The sequence below is a fragment of the Typopeltis vanoorti genome, chromosome 23 (assembly GCF_054136105.1).
Source record: "Typopeltis vanoorti isolate ZY-2024b chromosome 23, IOZ_Tvanoo_1.0, whole genome shotgun sequence".
In the NCBI taxonomy this organism is placed as follows: domain Eukaryota; kingdom Metazoa; phylum Arthropoda; class Arachnida; order Uropygi; family Thelyphonidae; genus Typopeltis; species Typopeltis vanoorti.
In genome coordinates, this window is record NC_143571.1 from 73,979,692 (window position 1) to 74,005,643 (window position 25,952).

A 25,952-nucleotide genomic window follows, 5' to 3' on the forward strand; every position below is an offset into this window, starting at 1 on the left:
CATATCCCTTTTCCGGCTAAAAAGGCTGCAGGTTCGAATCCCGTGGTGGGCATGGATGTTTGCGATTGTCTGAAAATATTAGTGATGGAGGTGGACAGATGGCGTTGGGGTAGATGATGCAGTTGGTGGATGACAGGTGAGTGAGGTTGAGTGGTGGAGAGCTGTAGAGTAGGTGCCCCCCCCCCCCCCCTCAATGAGTCTTGAACTCCCTGGAGGTGTCAAATAATAATTATTCATTTTGCCAGCCTAGTTGACTGAGTGGTTAGTGTATCCGCTCTCCAGCCAAAAGGCTGCGGGTTTGAATCCTGCTGTAGGCATGGATGTTGATGATTGTCTATGAAAGTGGTGGTGGTAGATGGTACATGGCATTGATGTAGATGCAGTCAGTTGTAGTTGGTAGATTGAGTGAGTGGTGGAGACAGAATGTTTAGTGTCGACATCATGCTTCACAAGTCCAGACTGTTCAGGCTCATGATATTTTATTATTATTATTATTACGTGACACCTCCAGGGAGTCCAAAGACTCATCAAGGGAGGGCACCTACTCTACAACTCTCTATCTCCACTACTTAATCCACCAGCCACAACAAACTCCAACTACATCAACACCATCTACTGCCCACCACCACTAGTATTTTCACAGACAATGAAAAACATTTATGTCCATGGCAGGATTTGAACCTGCAGCCTTTTTGCTGGAAAGCGGATATACTAAACACTTGGCCAACCATGCTAGCTATTTAATACAAGACTTGTGTTCTTCTAGACAAATAAAAGCAAAACTTCCTGTTTGTCCAAAATAGATAGCCCACAAGAGCAAGAAATAACTGGTAGATGCCTGGATAACTGAGAGCTGAAAGCTGCCTTTAGGAGAAGTGAGAAAAGATTATTGTGATGGGGACAATAGGAAACAAGCATATTCAGTAGTTTTAAAACTTTCTCTATGCATTCAGTAATGTCATGCACATAAGGGATAAGAATTTGAGTATTTCTTCTGTACTGGAAAAAGTAGAGATACCATAACTGTTAAAAGCTTTTTTGATAAAAGAATCCTTAAAACTATTAGATAAAAAGATGGAGTTAATCCTTAGGTAACCTAAACTTCACCCTTTAGCACACCCAAGAGTGTATGAAGTTCCCTGTGACTTGGCCTATTATGGACAAACAGGAAGTCAGTTAACATCTGCCTGGAAGAACATGAAAAATACATTCGCTACTATTACTATGGTAAGTCAGGACTGGCAGACCACGTTTTGGACACTCCTTCACAAAGGATTAAATGGGAGAAAACGAATGTGCTATTTAGGAGTCGTTACAGATCTGAAAGATTCTTTTTTGAGTCAGCAATGGCTTTGAAGAATTCTCCCAACCTTAACAAATATGGTTGCATTAATTTGCCAAAAATTTGGGAGACTGTTATCCTATAAGAAACTCCTGCACAGCCTGATTTTTTTTTCCCCGTTAGAGGGTGTCAAAAAAAAAAAAATAGGACTTTAGATCTTTTGTCTATTGCAATTGTATTGTTTCACTCGCTCACTGTTGTGTGTACAAGTGTGTTGTGCTCTGATGATGCCGAGTTGAAATTCAGTGAAATATAAGCAGTTAAAAAAACATCTCTTTGATAAAACTGTGTGGTGTTGTTAATACCATTAAAAATAAGTCATGAATAACCATCAACACCTAAGCTTATCTGTTAGATCAATTATCATGAGGAACATAGATGATTGGTAGTAGAGGTTCGGTGTAGTGGTGGAGATGGAGAGTTGTACAGTAGGAGTCCTCCTTCGATGAGTCTTCAAACTCCTTAGAGGTGTCACGAATAATAATAATAATAATCAAAGCGCACAACTAGGACACTAATTCCATTCCATCCTGTTCAAGAATTAGCTGGCTGGAATTATGACTAATTAGCTAAGGTTATGTGAGAACAGTAGGTTGGTTAATAACATGTGTTCTCTGGATGATCTGTTTTGTGGGATAAAAATCCTGAGTTTCAAGATGGGATGCATCTGTGTAGAGAAGTTAACTCACTCATCTTCAGATGAAAAGCCCATACATAGGTTCCTCACATCCTAGACAGGAACAGCCCCAAATTTTTCAAACTGAAGGGCAAATGTCACATCGTCCTCAAGATGTGCTAATGAAGGTGATATTATGACTTGGAATTTATCCAATACAGCTGAAATGAAGGTTATGAGAAAAACTGCAAAGTATGCTCTATTTGATTACAAAAGGAATAAAGAAATTATGAAAGAATTAAACCGGGAATCAGTAATAGAAAAAATTAAAAAATATAAACACAAACGGATGAAACATGATGAAAGAATGAAAACAGAAAGATTACCAAAACAAGCCTTAAATTACAAACCATTAGTTTAAAGAAAATCAGGACGTCCTCTTAAGAGATTCAACGATGACTTCTAAGGCTCTAGGCCTAAATTCTTGATAGGCATGATGATGATGGTATTTATCCGATATTCAAATTCCTTATAATAAATTTAGTTTAATCCTTTATCCAAGTGTGAGCAAACAAAGTTTGCACCTGAAAGTATCTTCAGGACTGGGGTGAGGTGGTACAACACCAGGGCAACTCCTTGCAAAGGTAGAGCAAGCTAACATTACTCTTATCTCAGTATCTCCCATAATGCAAAACACATCTCCTTGCGGATATGTCTAATGTTATGCATTAAGGGAAGGGCCACTACCCAGACTAGTTTCGACTTTTATTGAGGTCTCTTCAGTGGGAGCCAGGCCCAAGTGGAGATACCAGCCAAAAGCATTAGCAAGGTAAGGTAAGGTCATCTCCACCTATAGGAGTTGCCAAATGGTGTGCCACCTTTTTAATAAATTACTCTGGATTTAGAGAAAGATGTTGAAAGTTTATTTTTCACTTGGTTAGAATATAATATAATAAATTTAGTTTAATCCTTTATCCAAGTGTGAGCAAACAAAGTTTGTGCCTGAAAGTATCTTCAGGACTGGGGTAAGGTGGTACAACACCTCATTCAAATTCCTTGTACTGCAGTTTGTCTTATTTTGAAAAAAAATGTTCACATTTGACGTCCAGAGATGCCATATGGTCACTTCCGTACCTCACAGGGTTTTGGGAGTGAAGCCTTCTGCTAGAAGAAGTGATAGGATCACAGATGCCCTTTGAACACAGAGTTAGTAGGACAATCACAAACATTCATGCCCATGGCGAGATTTGAACCTGCAGCCTCTTGACTGGAGAGCAGATACAGTAACCACTCAGCTGACGGGCCGGTGTGAATCGATCAAAGAAAGGCTTAGAAAAAGTTTCTCTAGTCTGTGACTAGATTTGAACCTAGGTCTTCCTTCAGGCAATCGAGTGCCGTGGAGTGCAAACGCCACTTCCGCTGAGCTACATAGTCTCTGTCTTACTTTGCTAATCAGAAAGATCGTCTACAATTGTTCATAATGAGAAATAAATACAAAGTCCTTACAAGAAAGCAGATGCTTTACAGAAAAACTGTATGCAGAATGTTACGAGATGCTACCACATCATCCAAATTCAAACAGATAAGCTACTTAACATCCTCCTCCATGCTAATTCAATTTGTATGTACATCTGTGTGCATGAGCACACAGATGTACATACAAATTGAATTAGCTGTTATTCTTAAAAAGTTATGATATTACCCAAAAGATTCTACAAGAATTTAGGAAATAAAGAAATATGATTACTGATGGCTAAAATAATAATTAACAATGTTAAGGTTCTATAGTATTTTTTAAAAAAAAACTGGTTATATGATCACAGCATACACTGCTATCTATAAACAACCAGATATATCTGTTTGTCCATACAGTCATCTATATTATCAATTGCTTGTGGCATATGGACACTTCAGAAGAAGTGTTCTCATAGAATGCACCATATCTTACGCTTAAACTAAATACGAAAACGTTAATATTAGACCTAGTAACCTGCAGATAAAAAAAAAAAAAAAAAAAAATGGCGGCGGCGGCATTGTCATTCCATGATTTTAATTTGGATTTCAGTCGGTTCGTTAAGTGTGAGGTCTGTTATATGTATTCCTTCGATTACATAAATGATTTGTGGATGTTTAGTGCGGATGGAAGAAGGGTGTGTGCGAAATGTGACCTGAACGAGGAATTGATGAATGCGAATATGAAGTTGATGACAGAAAGTGCTAGTACCGATTGTGTCGCGAGTGCACGTTTGAAAGAGAAGGATGGCGGGAAAGACAGGCGAAAAAATGTTAAAAAATCAGGAAAAAAGAAAAAGAGCGATTTGACAACCGTAATGGATGTTAAAAGGGACGAAAGTGAGGCGGAAAGAAACGAAATTGAGAGAACAAATGAAAGTAGAAATGGCGTGGTGCAGAAATCGTAAGTAAAAAAAATCGAAAGAATGAATGATAGCGAAAAAAGAATGACTGATGGCGAAAGTTGGACGCATGTTGGAACGAAAGTACTGAACCAATGAAAGATGAATGACAGTAAAAGTGAGAAGAATGATAGCGAAAGTTGGACGCATGTTAGTAAGAAAGTACGGAAACAAAGAAAGATATGTGAAAGTGAGAAGAATGATAGTGAAAGTTGGACGTATGTTGGACCGAAAGTACGGAAACAAAGAAGGATGAATGAGAGGGAAAGTGAGAAGAGGGGGTCGAGAGTTAGAAAGTTAGAAAGATTTAATGATAGAGTGAATGTGTCGCGAGGTTCAGAAGGTGAATTGGATTGGATGAAGCAAGAAATGAAATGGATGCGGAATGAAATTAAGAGAATTCAGGTCAAAGCTATTAAAATAAATCATGATGACATGAAAGAGTTAACAAATGATGAGCGAGTGGCGTTGTATGGCGACTCCATTATTAAAGGTGTGCTAGAGGATAAAATGCACAAGGTATGTTTTCCAGGCGGTAAAATGAGTAGAGTGATTGAGGCATTGAATATGAGGCGGGAACGAGCAAAAGAGTTAATTGTATTAATTGGTACGAATGATTTGAGAGAGAACAAAGAGCATGTCAAAATGAATGTCAGGAGACTGCTTGGAAAGATAAAGGAGAATAGTGTGACAGGAAGGGTGGTCAGTGTGTTGCCTAGGTATGATTGTGGTGAAATGAGGCTGAGAGCAAGGATTATGAATGATATTCTGGCTGAAATGTGTGAGGAGATGGAAGTACAGTTTGTTAATGTGTGGAATGAGTTTGAGGGACGAAGTGAGCTGTATGGGAGCGATGGACTGCATTTGAGTGGTTATGGTGTGAGTCGCTTGGAGAGACTGCTGCTGGAAGGTAGAGAAGTGAATAGAGAGAATGAATCAGATCGAGAGGGGAGTGATGTGGAAGAGCAGGAGAGTAAGACAGGAGAGATCGAAGGAGTGGAAATGAATGGGGAAGTGAGTGGTATGAGTATAGAAAATGAGAGAATGGGTGTGCAAGAGGAGCAGGGAAACGGGGAGGCTCAGGGTGGATAGGGATACACAGCGTGAGAAAGGTGGATGCTCCAAGAGGAGGTGAGAGCATGTGTAGGCAGGAAAGTAATGGGATGATCAGGGATCAAAAGGAAACAGATGGAATTGCAAAGGGTTCTAAAATGAAGAAGCAGAAAGGGAAATGGCCCCAGTCCAGCATGGAGAGATCACATCGAGTGAGTGGTATCAGTGGAACTAGCTGTAGATCCAGAAATGAGTTGTTGTGTTTGTATACCAATGCTAGAAGTATAAGAAACAAGGCGGATGAAATGGTTGCACTAATTGCGTCTGTGCACCCAGAGATTGTCGGAATAAGTGAGACATGGTTAGATGAGGATGACATCCTGACAGGAATAGAGATGGAAAGGTATGATGTGTTTCGTGAGGATAGAAGGGGTAAAAAGGGAGGGGGAGTGCTATTGATGATAGAGAAAGAGTTATGTCCATACAAGGTAGAGATGCAAGAGGGAAATGGGGCCAGTGGTTTTGAGGCAGTATGGTGTGAGATAGAGGTGAATAGAATCAAATACTTGGTGGGATGTTGTTATAGACCTGGTAATGTGGATGGTGGTGATAGTGAAATGTATAGTCAAATAAGCCAAGCAAATAAGAAAAGGGTGATCATTATGGGTGATTTTAATTATGGCAATATAGACTGGAATGAAGAGATAACAACTGGAAGTAAAGAAAATGAGTTTCTTGAGTTTTTGAGGGATAACTACCTCAACAGTATGTAACAGAGGGCACACGAGGATTAAGGGTCTTGGATTTGGTCATCTCATCAGAGGATGTAATTATCAATGAGGTATCAAATCATCCACCAATTGGTGAAAGTGACCATGAGGTGATTACTTGGGTGGTTGCCAGCAGTGCAAGGACCCCTGTGAAAAAAGGGTATATGTGGAACTACAAGGGGGGTGATTATAAAGAGCTCAGGAGACAGCTTGCAGGTGTAGCATGGAATGAGGAGTTAGCTGGAAAAGAGATCAATGCAGCTTGGGGGATTTTCAAAAAATATTTAGTGGATGCAATGTCTAAATGTATACCACGGGTGAGAAGGTTAAATAAGGTAGGTGTGAGATGGATGAATAAAGAGATTAAGCATGCAATACAGAGAAAAAGGGCATTGTGGAGGCAGCATAAGAGAAGTGGAAGTAACCAATTTCATGAGGTCTACAAAGACCAGGCAAGGAGAGTGACTTGGTTGGTGAGAGTAGCTAAAGAGAGGTATGAACAGCAGTTAGCTAATGAAGCTAAAAAGAATCCTAGGGAGTTCTTTCGATATGTAGCCAGCAAAAGAAAGAATGATTATGGAAGGATGACATTGATTGGAGGAAATGGTATAAAGACAGCTGTTGCAGAATGTGTGGTGGAGATACTTAATGAGCAGTTCATAAAGATCTTTCAATCTTGTGAATGTGACTTCATGGAGAGATTAAGAGCAGTTGATGATGGGGAGGAGAGACTGACTGTAAGTGAGAAGAGGTGTTTGGGGAGTTGAGTAAACTAGATGTAAATAAGGCTGTGGGACTTGATAATATATCACCGCATATTCTAAAGGAATGTGCCAGAGAGTTGACACCTGCCTTGACATATTTTTTTAATACGAGTCTTGCACTTGGTCAAGTCCCTAAAGAGTGGAAGGAGGGCAAGATTGTGCCACTTCATAAAGGAGGTGGTCGAACTCAAGCATCAAACTACAGGCCTATCTGTGTGTCAGGTGTTGTGGTTAAGTTGTTGGAGAAGCTTGTGAGAACTAGGATCCAGAGTTGGGTTGACAACAATGGTATAATCTTTGATGGACAGCATGGATTTGCTAAAGGGAGGTCGTGTTTTAGTAATCTACTTACTTATTACAATAAAGTGACTGCTTCCTTGGACAGAGGAGAAGGATACACAGTAATATACTTGGATTTTGCAAAAGCTTTTGATAGAGTACCTCATGATAAGTTGACATTGACTGTCAACTTATCATGACTAGAGCAGATGGGGTTGGATATTCGATTAGTGCATTGGATTGGAGACTGGCTATCTGATAGGTATCAACAAGTTGTGTATGGAGGTGCAATATCCAGGAAAAGGAAAGTCACTAGTGGAGTACCTCAGGGATCTGTTTTAGGGCCATTACTATTTAACTTGTATATTAATGATATTGGCGAAGATTTGGATGGAGATATTCAGTTGTTTGCAGATGATGCAAAGTTGGGACGAACCATAAAGAGTAGTGAAGATGTTGTGGCCTTGCAAGAAGACTTGAATAAATTGAGTGATTGGGCAAGCAAATGGGGATGTGAGTTCAATGTTGCAAAATGTAAGGTTTTAAAATTTGGAAAACAAAGATGGGATGCAGAATTTATGCTTGGTGAGAATATATTGTTGGAAGTAGAGGAAATAAGAGATCTGGGAGTGATAGTGGATAAGGATCTAAAATTTAGGGGACACATCGCCAAAATTGTGAAGACAACACAAAGACTTCTGGGAATGATGAGGAGGACACTGACGTGTAGAAGTAGGGAGATTCTTGTTCCATTGTGCAAGGCTTTGATTAGGTCACACATGGACTATTGTGCCCAGATTTGGTCACCTGGTTTTCAGAAGGATGAAGAGATGTTGGAAAGGGTCCAAAGGCGACTGACTAAGGTAGTTTCTGACCTCTGGAATGTCGAGTATGAGGAAAGATTGAAAAGATGTAATTTGCAGAGTCTAGTGGAGAGAAGGAAGAGGGGAGATATGATAGAGACCTACAAGTTGGTAAGGGGTTGTTATAGGATCAATGGTCGAGAAGTTCTACAGAGAATAGTGGGAGATCAGGGGAGAACCAGAGGTCATCCCTGGAAACTGTATAAAGAGGGTGTGAGTAGGGGAGTGAGAGGCAGGTTTTTTTCGTGCAGAGTTGTGAATGATTGGAATGCCTTGCCTGAGAGTGTGGTGTCTGCAAGGAGTTTGAATGTGTTTAAGACCCGATATGATGAGATGTGTGTGAGATAAAAGGACCTCCTAGATGAGTCTTTGACTCAATGAGGTCTTGTTTAATAATAATAATAATAATAATCTGTATTTTATACATTCTTAATATTGGAGGGTGGAAGAAACTGCACACCCAAAATTAATTGCAGGTAACTCCAAGAGTCTACAGGAGTTCAGGTTAGTAGCAAGACATCATGTAAAGAACTGCAGTCTCATTTCCATGAAAGAGCAGCTGCATATTAGTCAAATATCAAAATATCTGACTCACTTCATCAAAAAATGGTAGAGAGTATGGTATGATAAATCATGCCTAGAAAAGGCAGAAAGTGTGACCAGTACCCCAGGGAAAGCTAACATATTATTGAAGTGTGTGTGTGTGTGTGTGTGTGGTTTAATTTTCTCTGAAATATAGTGCTGTCCCAATATTTATTTCAATAGCATATACAGAAACCGACAATGTGTTACAATTGTGTCACTGTCCTTATTCGTTTCTCATTGACAAAAACTTACCATATCATATGCAAAATTTGCTGTTACAAATCATATTATTATGGTCTCCAAAAACATTGAACCATTCAACAACGTTGCTGTTCTGATCTGTTCCAGATCAGAACAGCAACATTGAAGAGCGTATGGTATGTTATCATACCATACTCTCTACCATTTTTTGATGAAGTGAGTCAGATATTTTGAATCATTTTGATATTTGACTAATATGCAGCTACTCTTTCATGGAAATGAGACTGTGCAGTTTTTTACATGGTGTCCTGATACTAACGTGTACTCCTGTAGACTCTTGGAATTGTTACCTACATTTATACACAACATTTTATTTAGAGCATGATCTGTACTATTTATTTAAATGCTATATATCATAGCATACTATTCTTTTGTAGTCTTCCCTTCTTAGTCTATCCAAAACAAGTACTACATGGTAAATTTCACTGTTAGGATTTCCCCCCCTCCCTTCTTCATTAATTTTCCAGTACCATTTATATACTAGAAAAACTGCAGAACCTTGCATGTTCTTTAATTGAATTGTTAGGATCAGCTCCTAGCCATGGCTTATTATGAAGCTCCATCGATAACAGACTCTTTGAATGGATATTGTAAACAGGACACTAGCAGTAATTGTATTACATCATCATAGTATCTAGCATAACTTGTAGGTATATGCCAAAAATGATGTATAGTTTTCATTGAGAACAGTTCTTTTGAATATCCAAATCAGCAAATGAAATTAAACTTGCCTGTGTAAAACTGTGGAGAATGGCTTCTTGGACGAGGACTTCTTGCAGGTGTGACTCCATTGGGACGGTTATTTTGTGTTGCAGTAAGAGATGGAACATTTGAAGCAATAAGAAGAGGAGTACCCTTTGTAGGTGTAACTGGAGTAAGAGGCGTCAGTGGTGTTAAGGGACACTGTTCTAAAAATATACAATTCAACTCATGAATAAATAACAGAATTATACAGTACATTATTTATATATGTGTGTGTGTGTGTGTGTGTGTGTTAAAGATACCAAGCTATTTTAAACATGGTTTTTACTCCATTTCCCAAGTAAGCAAACAGACAAATAAGTCAAGTTTACACCTGCACGTAATGCAAGTCTAAGTGACCAGTAAAGTAGTATAAGTCTAGGCAACTCATGGTAAAGTTGGAATAAGCTCTGATCACTATTCTTAATATTTACCCTTAATGCAAAGCCCATCTCCTTGAGGAGATGTATGATGCCATGCATTAAAGGCAAGGGGCCACTATCCAGACCAGTTTCGACCTTTATTGAGGTCTAATCAGTGGGAGCCAGGCTAGGAGGTACCAAGGTTAAGTAATACAGAGCTTATGAGTATTTTACCAAAACAAGTTACCAAAAGGTGCTTTGACCTTATTAAATAAAATAAAAATCTCAGAATGAGAGATAGATGTGGAAAGTTTTTTCCCCTTGGGTATAATTACGTGCAGGCACAAACTTGACTTATTTGTCTGTTTGTTTACTTGGGAAATGGAGTAAAAACCAGGTTTAAAATAGCTTGGTATCTTTAACATATATTATACCCAAGGTAAAATACTTTCCACACATATATATAATTATGGAAGAATACGCTTAATATAGAATGATTTAATTAATTCTATTAAATTATTAAATAGGTGTAATAATTAATAAATTTCACTTCACTCATCATTAGCTATACGGAGATAAAGATATATAGACTTCTCTGAGAAGTGTTTAGTATCACAGAAAAACATTATGAATTTCTATATCACATTCTTAAGTATTAAAAGTGACATCTGATGACAGATGTCATCGCATATCAAAAGTAAAAGTTGATAACACTGCTTGGACATTTGGCTACAGATGTTAGCTAAAGAAAAACTGATTTTTAATTAAGAAAATAATAACACAAGCTCATTTTTATGTCCAAATTATAGTCTTCAGGAAAGAAAGATGCTACTGAATAACTTGTGAATAATTGATTCTTCATGTAAGATTTTCAGTTTATGATAACAGGCGAGTGGTTGTGTACCCAGCAGAAGTGCTATGTGCCATCCATGGTGCTAGGCCACCATCATGAGCTCAATTCTAGAGGAACTTTTTCTAAGCCTTTTTTCGACTGGTTCCCGAGTTAATCAATCACTGGCACGAGAAAGTGGGTTTTTTCTGCTGGAAACACAGGTTTTTTTGTCCCATAAACTCAAGAAAATCGACCATAGAACCTGCACTATTTTCAGACAGTAAGACATAGTGTCAGGATTGGGGACCATGAGATGGTGACACTTATCAGTCACCACTCTTCAGGTGGCTGATAAGTGGCAGATGCTGGGTATAATTAGTAATGGTCTTGGGCCAGCCATCTCTGATTGGTTATCAGCAGAGATTAAACTTCCCCTTCAGTCTCCAATCATTAGATAGGGCTAAAGTTGCCTCGCCTACTCCCTATAGGGAAATAAAAGGCATTTGCTAATTTTTTTTTTTTTTGATAATAGGCAGGTAGAATTCAATATAATTCCTCCTCACTGCCACTGCAATCACAATAATTGAAGAGCTATCCTAATTCAGCATTTCAGTGAATTCACAGGTGTTCTATGGGATTCATTTATTATACTAGAACATAAGAGTTCCATCTTCACAGTGTCAGCATAACATACAGGTCCATCAAGTGTCAATATATCATATGATGCTGAAGAATTTTGGGCATTATGACCAATGTCACAGTCTCAATCTCATAGAATGACACCTTTTCTCGAATTTTTTTTTTTCCATCTGGATGATAATGATCAACACTCCATTCCAAGAAAAAGGATTTCCAGATGATCTAACTCTTAACACACCATGAGATTAAATAGAATAATCATGTCTTCAACAATCCCAAATAGATTGCATCAATTCACCAAAAAGCAATACACTAAGATTTTAAAATATTCCATACAAACATTACATATTGTTTTTAAAGAAATGTCTCACATACAAAGATTTTTAAAATTCCCATTGAATTTCACAATAACATTGTATGTAACATTGAAGGCCTAAAGGCCAGGAAATAATTTATGGTAACAAGAAAATCTGTTTCTGCAGTTTCTTTTATGAGAGACATCAGTCTCTCATAAAACGTCTTAAAAAAGATTTTGTTAGCAAAAAAAAACAAGTTTATCAATATATTTATAGAACAAAGAACAGACTTAAATCTCTAATAAACAATTAGTATTCCTTTACAAACAGTAAACAATCCAAAATTGCTAATATTACTTCTCAGATAGAAAGAGAGCATGCTAAAAAATGGGATGCCATCAGGGGCCGGGCCCCACCTATATTTGTATAACTAGCCCAATAATTGTAATTTTAAAAAATATGTTTCTTGTAATTATTATTTTTTTAATCTATTTCCAACACATTTTATTGTTTAATAAAAAAATTACTGTAGTATTTTGTGGCAATATTGTACAATGGGATTTAGCAAGGTCTCTGGGGACAGCCACGGCTGGCCCTATTTTATAGGTATAGAACACAGGGCATGTATGAGGCACGTGCACTAGCGATCGTATTTGTTTACCGGGCGCAACGCTCATCTTGGGACCAGTTTAGTCTGGCCCAGTCACTGTATTGGCACGTACATACATAGCACACGATTCTTTGATTGTAAAGCACGAGCACTAGCAATTGTGTTTATTTACTGGGTGCAACACTTATATTGGGGCCAGTTTAGTCTGGCCCAGTCATTGTGTTGGCATGTACGCACATAGCATGCGATTCTCTGACTAAATTTCTCAGATTTAGTCAGAATCTCAGTGGATTCTGACTAAACATTATTGTAACAGAAATAATAACTACAAATCAATAACAGAACCCACTATATAAATATAAAAAAATTAAGTTGTTTTTAGTCCTTGGCCCCACCTGTTTCTATTGTCACCAGCCACCACTGGATGCCATAATAAATAAACAAAAACCAGTAGGCTTTCCTTCTACTTACTTCTCACATATCATTAACACTCTCACCAGAAAACACATTCAGTTCAATAGTGAACCTTTCTGATTACAACCCTCCCCTAATGAAATAACAAGTCTAAACAAGAGCCTAAATTTAACTATTTCACCAAAAAATATTTGCTAGGAAGAGAACATTATAGAAACACAGGCCAAATTAGAAGACAATCCTAACAAAGACACCTATTCAGAAGCCAACCCCACACACTATTTATTAAGCACATTAAAATCCTTAAAAAAAAAAAAAAACATGATTACTGTGTTTTCACTTCATGAAAACACAGTAATCATGAAAGCTAATAAAGGTGACACTGTGGTACTTATTATTATTACACTCTCTCCATGGAGTCAGTTGACAAACCTTATTGACAAATAGATTATAGGAACAAAACAGTTGACATTATCAAGGATCAAAATACATACCAAAAAATAGATACTGATTCAACTTCTAACTTATGAAGAAAATTGAGAACTTGCTGCATAAACTAAAAAAATAAAGAAAAAATAAATTTACAACAAAAAAAACTTTTGCCTCAAACAAAATGTCCCCCTAATATTTTATTACTATTTACCACACATTACTGCTAAAATCACACAATAATATCTTAAGGAGTTTCAATAATAACGCCTTAAGATATTCTCGGTTCAATTAAACTAATTATTTTGGTTCAATTATTTAAAATTTTAAAATTATTTTTATATACATATTTTTGGACTGACAGGCCAAAACATTAGCACCCAGCCTGCTGAGTTATTTTTGGCTCATTTGTAGTCCAATGTATTATTACCAACCCTTACCCATGGCATTTCTTTTCAGGGGCGAACTGGTCTTGAAAGTCACGCTTGCTCTTGTTATCATTCAGGGAGTGAGAGGTGTGATTGAAGTCTGATTAGCGGAATAATGAATTACTGACCATTTAAAACTATATATTTAGAAATTTATGCACATTTAATCATACAAATACAACATTTATTTTACAAATGATATTCTATCTTTTTCAATTTAGCTACTTGAATACAAATTCTACTCTACAGTTCTTCTTCATGAACTGGTCAATAACATAGTCATAAAAAGTTGGTTGTAACCTAATTTTCCCAAGCAACATGCACACTTGTAAAGGCTGGCTGAAGCTCGCTGGCTAGAGCTACGTTGACTGCATATGGCCTGTGTTTAAGCAACAGAGTGAGACGACGTGAAAAGGCTATGCACACACATGAAATCAAAGTGCTGCTGGAAGCTCCTACAACCGAGCAAGCCAAGGTAGCTTTGACTAGACGAGTAATCATCGGCCTTCGATACACAACACAAAGCTCAATTATTGCCGTGCTTCTGCCTACAAAAATAAAAGCCTAAATGGAATGCTTATAAATGCATGCATTTATTAACAAATAAATATTACTTCTTTCTCAATTAATGAGCTTGCGCAGCAAGCATAGCAAGCATGGAGAATTTGCCCGTTTCTTTTTATGGCACTTATGTTAGTGAGAAAAAAAACACGTTATTTTAGCCTTACTAACCTGCAGCAACAGTTTTAGTAGTAGATTAAGTATCATTATTATTATTATTATTACTTAACACCTCCAGAGTCCAAAGACTCATCGAGGGAGGGCTCCTACTTTACAACTCTCCATCTCCACCAATCATCCACCTCAACTAGCTTCCTCATATACACCAACGCCATCTACCAGCACCACCACTAGTATTTTCACAGACAATCACAAATATCCATGCCCATGGCAGGATTCAAACCCACAGCCTTTTAGTTATTTTTATAACTTAATCATCTTACAAAAGGAAGGTGGGAGAAATAAGAATACCCTCCAAGTTATTTAAAATGCTTGTAACATGATGCAGCATGCAAGAGATATAATTCATATAATTCCAGCATGATAATTATGCTATAAAATTTGAGCATGATACATTCCTTAAAAAGTTGACTGAATCTTGGGAAGTGTTCTTCCAAAGTGTTACTTGGCAGTGGAGGAAACGATGCATTCTCAATACAAGAGTAAAATATTACTAACTTTGCTCTTGTGTTAATCATTCAAGAGATAATTTTACTAGGCTCTTAATATACTGTTATTACAACAAAAACATTAATGATATAATAATATAATTTTCTAATGTGTGTTGCATTATGGGATACTAAGGTAATTCATGTGAAGTCAGTAGCCTCTATATACGAGTTGTCCAGTCACAAAGTTACTTCATGCACAAAATTTGTTTTTTACTTACACTTAGATAAAGGATGAAACCAAGAATATAATTTCTTGGCATCTTTAATTTATAAGATAATGTTCTGTCATAATTATTATGATTATTTTCCTGACCTCCATGGAGTCACAATGCTCATTGTGAGATGTCAACACAAAGTTTATCATACCACTCCTTAAAATCATCCATCATCCTCTCAAGACAATACATGCTCTCTATGCTCCTACCACTCTCCATGCAAAAAACTTACTTCTTACCCTTTTACTCATCACCCTCTTTTTTGCAACTTCTTGGGATGACCTCTTGTCCTTGCTTCTCTCCCTTGTTTCACCATATGAAAAATCTCCTCAGTGTTAATACGATAATAAACCTTCAACAGCTTAATAGAGGATTAATATTGTACAGTCCTGATATCATTTTTGTTATCTGTCTCTGCATCCTCTACTTCATCACTTTCAAATCCCAGTGACCAGATCTGAACACAGACATCAAGATGTGGTCTGATCAAAACTTTATACAATGGGACCAGCACGCTTTTATCTCTTGTTGTCAATGTTCTCCTCAACATTGCCACAATTCTCTGATTCACAACCAATCAAATTACAGACCAGTTAGTATCTCTGGAGTGAAGGTTAAAGTATTGGAAAAGTTGGTTAAAAGTAAAATTCAGAAATGTGTGGATAGGAATATGATACTCTATGGGGGAAAACATGACTGTGTAAAAGGTAGGTCCTGTCTCAGTAATTTATTTACAATTTATAATAAGGTGACAGCAGAATTTTATAAAAGAAATGACTACACTATGATACTGCTGGACTTGCAAAGGCATTTAACAAAATACCACATGAAAATTTATTACATAAGTTGGGGAAAATGAGAATGGATATGAGATTTGTGGTATGGATAGGGGAAGGTGGCTGATAAACATTAGAGGGTGGTGTATGGTAGAGTGGAATCAAGGCAAATGAGGGTGACTAGTGGAGTGCCCCAGGGTTCTGCATTAGGACCACAACTCTTTAATTTGTACATTTATTCTATAGTGGAAGATTTGAAGGGGATATTCAGTAGTTTGCGGATGACGCAAAATAGACGAGAGCAATAGTTGATAAAGGTGATGTAGATATCCTACAGGATCAGGATGATTTAAATAAATTGGCATTGTGGGCAAAGGATGATGATTGTCAACTTAATGTTGCACAATGTAAGGTTATGCATTTCAGGTTGAAAAGGTTGCATACAGTGTATCATATTGATGGTACTGGATTGTAGGAAACTTATGAGGCTAGGGATTCAGGGATAATGATGGACAGAGAATTGAAGTTCAGAGGGCATATTGCAAAATGGATCAAAGATGGATGTTGAAAAACATGCTAACAAGTAAAGAGAGGGAAGTTATTATCCCTCTATGCATAGATTTCTATGCATAGATTTGCTCACCTGGATTTATTGGAGACCAGTAGGTAGTAGAGAAGATTCAGATAAGTGAATAAGTTAGTGACTGTGGAATGCTCCCTATGAGAATAGGTTGAAGGTTTGTGGGTTGCAAGATAGGTGGAAAAGAGGGGACATGATAGAAACTTTAAGATATTAAAGGGGATTTATAAAATTGATGCAAAGGAAATTTTTCAAAATATGACAAATAGTCAGAGAACTATAGGCCATCCATGGAAGTTGTTTAGAATGTGGTTAGAAGGGATGCGTGGACCAGAAATTTTGCATTGAGAGAGTGGTGAATGAGTGGAATGGATTCTTAGAGTTCCCTGACAATGAATGCTTAAGGAGAGGTATGATAGGCTTTGTGTGTGTGTGTAATAGTTAGTTTGGGTTTCCCATGATGAGTCTCTGGACTTCATGGAGATACCATATAATAATAACAATAACAGTATATGCTGCTTTTTTTTGCCTATCAAGTAGTCTTTGTTGATCACTGTCCTTCAATCTGTCCTTACAGGGAACATTCCATTGACTTGTCACAACTTTGACTTTTTTCTTTCTTTCTCTCTCTCTCTCTTGATCCTCTCCACTATCACTTGATCATTTCCCAAATCTCTGCCTAATAAAATTTTAAGTCATCCAGCAGGATCACTACATCATAACTATACAACCACTCTTCCTAGCTTTGCTTCATCAACAAACAACTGAATATTTTCCCTTGACCATTTCTTATATCAATAATACACATATTAAACAGCAGCAGACGAGAAAGCTCTGTGGTACATACCACTAGTCATCTCCCTTATCTTGGATTAAAGTTTCCCATATACTACTCTGTCCAACAGCCATCCCCTTATCCAAATCATCAGCTTCATATTCATTTCCATTTGAGTCTAATTTATATAAGAGAATACCATGTAGTATCTTGTTAAATGCCTTTGCAAAATCCGGCAGTGTCATTATGTAACCATTTCTTTTATCCAACTCAAATGTCACTTTATTACAAGAACTGAGCAAATTACTGAAGCAAGACCAACCATTCACAAAGCATGCTGCTTCCTATAGAATATTATATTCCTGTCCATCCCTTCCTGAATTTGCCTTTTGCCAACTTCTCCAATACCTTATCCACATTCTTGAGATACTGACTGACCTATAATTTGCTACTACTGTCTTGAAGCTGCCTAATTTATGCAGTGGAACTATTTTGCTATCTTTCCAATTCCTGGATACCTTCTTAGAACTAAGACTTAATTAAACTGCTTGGTCAGAGAAGCTGCCAATTCCATAGCACACCTTCATGATACAGGGCTAATATCCTATCTAATCCCACAGAAATATTTGCATTAAGTTTCTGCAATATCCTAGGCACCTCCAATTCATCTATCTCTATTTCCACATCAGTCACTGTAATATGTGTACCTGGATGGTACACCCTTGCAAAACTATCACTCACTAACTTAACTATTTCATTTGCTTCTGTTACTTCCCTACCATCAGTACTTATTAAAGTCATTCTTCTATACTCATTCTTCCTATACTCCTCACCATACTGCAAAAGAACTCTTGCCTCTCAAAATTAGCTTTGGCCTTCTTTATACTGGTCACCAATCTTGCTTACACTTTGTATTGCTCATGAGCTGGCTGATCACCTTTCTCTTTATGTACCATCCACAACTTTTCTGCTACACTTGCTTAATGTTGCTGCTCATATATCTAACTCCTACCTGATTTATTCTCCTGCCTCTGGGTATGCAAGTCTGTGGTGCTTTATTCAAAGACTCCGTGACGATCTCTCCCATGCACTACCACCATCTTTCCTTTGCAAATTCTTATGCCATGGAACTTCACCAAGCTGACTTCTCAGTTTGTCAATGAACTGCTTTGAAATTCCACACACACACACCTTCTTAACTGAAAATTTTGAATATCTCGCCCGGCAATCTCCCAGGTCAAGACCACATGCTCACTCTCCTCATGATGCTATTACAAGATTCAGCACTTTCAATCTCAACATCCCCTCCATTACATGTTACCTCAGTTAATTATCTCTTAGATGCTCTATAAATTCCATTTCCTTCCAGTTTATGTGCCCATGGTTGAAGTCCCCCATAATAATTATTTGTCTGCACTCACTAATTTGCTGATACATGTCATCCACATTTTCCCTTGTACCCTCCTGGCCTGTAGCAATAATCAACTATATATATATCTCATCCTGTTGGTTTCTATCTTATATCAGATAGCCTCAAACCCTGATCTCTGCATCCCTATCCTCCTAATGTACCCCTGTTCTTTCTGACTTCAGTTGTTCTGCAATCATTAGCAAAATTATTTTGGAGTTTCAGTAGACAGAAAGTTGAAGTAAGGGCCATATATATCAAAGATCGCAAAATACAACTCAGAAGACAATTGCAATGCTGAAATAAATCCTGACATGTAAGGATAAGCCTTCATATGACCTCACTTATACTATTGTGTGCAGGTCTGGTCTCTTGGTGTCTGTGGTGATCTGATAGAATGGAGAGAGTAGAAAGGAGAGTGTTAAAGATGATATCAAGATTATGAAACACAGATTGTGAAGGATTGAGAATTTGTAGACTGTAGACACTAACAAACAGGAGAAAGAAAGGTGATATGATTGCAACTTACAAAATTCTGAAAGGGTCATACAGGATATCAGTAGATAGAATTTTTTCTTTTATAGAGGGTGAGAAAGGACAAGAAGGTAACCATGGAAATTGGAAATGAATGCAGTCAAGAAGGGGGTTAGAGCTATATTATTCTATCAAACATTGGTGCATGATTGAAATGGACTACTTTTGGAGGTGACAAGCACAGGTGAATGAATTCACACTGCCCATGGGTACATATCTGTATTTTAAAAGTATAATCTTATTATTTTTACTGTGGTTATAAAAGTGTGTGTGTTTCTCATTTAAACGTATCAGTTGTCCCTCCATAAAAAATAATGTATAAAATCATTTAGTGATATTATTAACAGCAGCCAGTATATTTATACTTGCATTAACATGAATCTATAACAAACACTGGTAATGCCAAAACTGAAACATTTTAAATGAAATTCTATTGTAAATTCATATTTGAAATTTCTCTCTTATTTTTATAGAAATATACCAAACATGGTGCTTAAGGGCCAAAGCTGTATAACTGAGAGCAGACCTCCACATAGTCTTTAAAGGAAAGTGACCAGGGCTTCTAACCTAATGTCTAATCCTCACCTTCTTGTGATGCACCATGTTAGGTATCTACCTGGATACTAAATGAACGAGGATGAGCTAGCAATTTGAGACTTAGCTGATTAAATTGTATCCTTATTGGCTTGAACCACAAGTCAAATGATGGTATACCTTAACAAAATTTCATGCTGGCTAGGGAATCGCCCGGTTAAACAAGGCCCCCATTTGTTTGCCCTGGTTCCACAAAGAACCAGGGCAAACAGCAAAAAGTCAGCTACTGGAACAAATCCTGAAACACACTCCAACTCAACATCACCAGAGTTCAAGATTAGTACCATCAACATAGAAGCCTGCATGGCAAAGAAATGGAGCTAGATGAGGAACTGGATAAGTATCAAATTGATATAACAGGAGTGATTGAAACAAAAGAGACAAAAACTGGTGAGATCTTTCTGAGCAATAAATACAAAATGTTATATTCAGGCAATCAGGGAAAAGAATGGGTAGCTATAGTACTCAACACTAAACATGAGGCTAATCTTCTTGAATGACAGGCAATATCAACTAGAGTGATGTGGGCAAATATCATAATGAGAAACTGGACAATGAGACTTATTTGTGTAACGTCCCACGAAAGGTTCTAGTAAGGTACAATTGGGGGAATTTTTTTGAAGCTTTGGAGAAAGCAAATGACACAATGAAAAAAGAAAAGTTGGTCCTTGTTGGGGATCTAAATAGCAGAGTAGGAAATGATTATCACACATACAAATTGGAGAAAAGAGCAAAGCTAATAATAATGGCAAATATTTGTTGGATTTCTGCTCAGGACATGGACTAGTTATTACTAACACAATGTTCCAACACAAAAATTTGCACAAATTCACATGGAGAGAACAAGCAAGGAATAAGAAAAGTCTCATTGACTATGTTATTGTTGATAGCGATGTTTTCTCCCTGGTGCAGACACCAGAGTACAGAGAGGATTTGAAATTGGAAGTGATCACCATTCAGTCTTGAGCAGGGTAAAACTGAATTTCATACTGAAAAGAAGAACATATAAGAAAGTTTTAAAGCGAATAAAAATTGAGCAGCTCTCAGATGTGAACTGTAGACTAAAACACGCAAACATTATTCAAGAAAAAATGAAAAGGTTTGAGAACAGGAACCAAACGTTAGAGATTCAGTGGCAAGCCATGAAGAAAACACTGATTGACTTTAACTTTCTGTGTCCACCATGCAAGGATAGAAAAATCAGAACTCCATGGTGGATACAGGAAGTTAAAGAGGCAGTGAAAGAAAAGAAGAAAGCATATCAAAAGTTCCTGGCAAATAAGTCAGCTTGTGCTCTTAAAGAATACATAGACAAATGTAAGAAAGCTAAGTACTGTGTAAAACTAGCTAAACAAAAGTCATGGGAAGATTTTGGTAAGAAGGTGGAAGATATTCTGGAGGTTGTTGAAGAAGAGAAACAGAGGAAAGAGTGCTGTAAAAGGAATTAGAGATGATAAAGGTGACATGAAAACTGGAGGAAAAAGATATCCTTGAAGTATGGAGTAATTACTTCAAAAAAAATTGCTAGATGAAAGCACAGTAATAAAAAAACAATCAACAGGCATGCAGTCAGGAATACATATCCATACTTGAAGTAGAAAAAGCCATCAAAAGTCTGAAATGCGGAAAGGCAGCAGGAGTAAATGATATTCGACCAGAAATGCTCAAGTATGGAGGTATAAAAGTCTTACAGTGGCTGCACTGCATAGTTCAGAAGGCCTGGGCAGAGGGACGAATTCCAGATGATTGGAGTAGAGCTCTCATAGTACCCATATATAAAAAGGGAAATAAAACTGAATGTGAAAATTAGAGGTATTTCCTTACTGAGTGTTCCTGGTAAGATTTATGCAAATATACTTGAGAAACGGTTGAGAAGGATTGTAGAAGGGAAGCTTGGTGAAGAACAAACTGGAATCAGGTCAAATAGAGGCTGTCAGGATCAGATTTTCACTTTACGACAGATAGTTGAGAAATCATGGGAATATAACAACGATCTGTATTTAAGTTTTGTCGATCTGGAAAAGGCATATGACAAGGTGCAAGAGAGAAGCTATTCAATACGTTACAGTTATATGGTGTCAATGGGGCATTATATCAAGCAATACTTAGTCTTTATTTGAGATGTAAGTCAGCAGTTAGAATTGAAGGAAGTACAGGAGGATGGTTTGATATTAAATCTAGTGTCAGACAAGAATGTCCATTATCCCCTCTGTTAATCATTACCTATATGGATCACATTATGAAAGAAAGTGGTATTAAACCTGATATCAAAATTGGAGATGTTAATCTCAGCTCTTTACTTTATGTAGACGATGTTATACTTTTAAATAAATCTAGTAAAATCTGCAAGATTCCCTGACTAAATTGAATAACTGTTATAATAAATTTTATGAAAATTAGCAATAACAAGACAATAAAAAGAGGCGAAACATTGAAAATATTAACTGCTGAATGGAGAACCCTTAGAACAATTAAAACATCTCAGTTACTTGGGCACAATTTTTAGTGAAGATGATAAATGAAATATGGAAATAGACAACAGAATCAACAAAGCCAGTATAGGAAGTCAACTGAATAAATTTATATGGAATAAGAGAGAAATCAGTGAAAACACTAAAGTAGCTGTATACAAGACAGAGTTCAAACCAATTTTAACTTATGGATCTGAGAGTTAGGTTAGAAATAAAACACTTGCCCAAAGACTAGAGACCACAGATATGAGAGTCCTGAGAAATTTTTGGGGAATGAACAGATGCATCAATGGCAATATCATATTAAAAATGAGTATATTAGGAAAGAACTTGATATTGTTAGAATACAGGAATGTTTTAGCAGAGTTAATCTCAGGTAGTATGGTTACTTAAACAGAATGGAAGAGAAACGATTAGTAAAACAAGTGTTCTCTGCCAGATTGGCAAGAAAATACCCACAGGTAGACAAGGTATAGGTGGATCAACACAGTAAAAAGTGCCTTAGAAGACATTAATATTATTATTATTAGACACCTCCAGGGAGTCCAAATACTCATCGAGAGAGAGCACCTGCTCCACAACTCTGCCTTCGCACTCAATCCACCAATTGACTGCAATTACACCAACATCATCTATCGCCGACCATCACCACTAGTAGTATTTCTAAAGACAATCACAAACATCCATGCCCACGGCGGGATTCGAACCCGCAGCTTTTGGCTAGAGAGCGGATTGGCCAGCAGGCTGGCATAAATATAAGATCTGATAATGTTGGAGTCTTGACAGATAACAGATTGATTTGAAGGAAAATTGTTGATAGGAAGTAAGTAATGATGTAAGTTCTTCATGTAGTACTATCATAATATCCTGTACATACACCCCCCTGGAAGATATATGTCAGGAATCTGATGATGTTACTGAACATGAAATGAAAATATAAAGGATTTTAAGTTAGGCCCTTATATATTTTTATAAATCTTAATCATTTTGTCTTTCCTTCTCCAACTGACAAAGCTCTTCTAATTCATGTTCGCTAAATCTATTCTCATGAATAGATTCAGTGAACTGATTCCAGACTCCTGACATTATCTTAATTACTCACTACTGGACCTGTTGTATTTTCTCTTCTTTTCATTTCCCCTTCAAATCCAGACAACAAAACTTATGCATCATATCAATAATATTCATAATAATATTCCAGTTAACAAAGTTACAGCTTTATTAAAGCTTTGTATAGTAGCATGATCAATTCCTTATCAAGACTCATCAGCATTCCTCATGTCATTGCAGATGTTGTGAAGGTCATCTGCAACATTTCACCCACTAAACTTCCATCCTATATCAACCATCATCCCCAAATCACTTGCATTCTACATCTCCTGTAGTGCAGTTTGCCAATACCATACAGCAATCTATTTCCTCCATCAAAGTCTATATTCCAATGTCTTTGTCTTATCTGCATACTAATATAGTTTCTGCATCATCAGCTTGCTCCAATGAACAGTGCTAACTTATCACATTAGTTGTGTATACAAAGATAGACATTTAAAATTAGCATGCAACTTGGTTGGCCGCATGGTTAGTGTATCTGCTCTCAAGCCAAAATGCTGCGGTTTCGAATTCTGCTGTGGGCATGGATATTTATGATTGTCTGTGAAAATACTAGTGGTGAGCAGTAGATGGCATTGGTGTAGATGGAGAGTTGCAGAGTAGGTGCACTCCCTCGATGAGTCTTGGATTCCTTGCAGGTGTCACATAATAATAATAATTCTCGAAATTTCTTTATACACAGAATAGACATAATCAGTTAGCTTAGAAAATAAAAAAACATAACATTTCCAATCTTAGAAAAGAACCTTCATTATTATTATTATTATTATTATTACATGACACCTCCAAGGAGTCCAAAGACTCAATGAGGTAGGGAACCTACTCTACAACTCTGTCTCCACCACTCAAGTCCGCCAACACCATCTTCTGCCCACCATCACCACTAGTATTTCCACAGACAATCACAAACATCCATACCATGGTGGGATTCAAACCCACAGTCAGAAATATCTTAATTCTAACAATGAAGAAAAATATGTCAATAATGAGATTGACTAAGCTACATTCTTCTCTCATAAGATTATACATAAGTTGTATATTTCAACTGTTTGCTCTGTTGATTTCTTTCAAAAGTAGCGCAATACAAAAAAGGAAGATTTTGCACACGTTTCACATGTCTCTAGATGAAAGCTAATATTAAAATACATATTCAATGAACTTGAGCTGAAAAAAATTCATATTATCAAGCACTATTCTAGCATTAGTGTGTAGATATAAACATGTCTTTATTGACCAACAGTGTAAACCACCAAGTAAAAATTGTTTATTCAACAAGAATAAAAATTATTTTTTATACAAAGTAACTGCTTTGTGCATCATGGAAGATTTTCTATTAATTTCAAGTAGAAAGTTAATGCTATTGTGTGCACTTTCCTTTAAAACATTAGTAAGTTCCACTAATGAAGAAGTCTCACTAGAAAGAATCAGTCATTTGGCAATGCCTTAATTCTGGAAAATTCACAGCATATGGCTTTTTTTTTGGATTAAGTGAGCAGCTACAATCACAAAGAAAACTGCAGCTGTGAAAGTGCAAGAAGTGTATGTGATAATGTTTTTAATGTGTGAAAGTGCCAGCAATGGTTCCAAAAATTTCAACAAGGGGACTAGCTTGAAAGACTTCCCTCGCTCTGCGTGCCCTGTCTCTCTCTCTCGATAATGATATGCTGAAAGCTGCTATTGCAAGAAATACCAATGCAACTGTTGAAGATTTAGCAAAAGATCTTAATTCATTGTATTAAGATATTTTGTGGGTTCCTCATGAACTGATGAACAACAATTGAAGAGAGTGCATCAACATCTGCACTGCTCTTCATTCTCCAGTTTAGTATACACTGTAGTTTATTCTAGGATGCTGGATGCTGATGTCTTTTGTGTCTGTAGATGAATTCTTATGGCTACTGGCTGTATATAGCAGAATCCATTTCCTGCAATCAGAGGGAGTATCATGTGAATTTAATAGAATAGTGCACATCAACAAATATTCAGGAAACTTTCTATGCATACTATTATAATTTATGCCATTACAATCACATTCCATTAAAATATTAAGTTTTATTTATGCATTCATTCTAGTTTTCTGCTAACATAGATACAGGGAATCTAAATTCTTTCAATTCAATATTAATAACTCAAAAAAGTCTCTATTCAATGGCTTTCAATAAAATTTGCAGTTAAGAGTTTCAACCAAGTAGAAGGTTAATGGCATTGTTAATGGTATTTCACCATCAGTAGTCTATTTCTTGTAAGACTTTGTAAGATATTTTCTCGAAGCAACTTGGGACACATTTTTGCTGGGATGATTATTCAGTATAATCATCCCAGTGAATTCATTAACCATTATCATGTTATCTGATGGTTAAATGAATTCATCATCAGATAACACGTTGCTGTTGAAATACATCCTCTGTCCAAAAAGAAACTGAACTTTTGATAGAAATAAAACACAGGCCAATTATAATTATTCAAATCATTTATTTCAATCAATATACTCTCCCTCAACTTCGATACAGAGTTTGGCATGATCAATTATTTCATTAAATGAGTTTTTTTATAATTGGT

At 36.8% G+C, this 25,952-nt stretch overlaps 1 protein-coding gene across 1 annotated transcript in view; it reads right to left on the bottom strand.

Annotated features, from left to right (window-relative positions):
* Positions 1-25,952, bottom strand: part of LOC150093981 (protein capicua homolog) — a 315,184-nt gene that overhangs the window by 120,958 nt on the left and 168,274 nt on the right. The window contains exon 12 of the mRNA XM_090412927.1: positions 9,679-9,855. Within this exon, the coding sequence (XP_090269053.1) occupies positions 9,679-9,855 (177 nt within the window). The remainder of the gene's footprint in view (positions 1-9,678; positions 9,856-25,952) is intronic.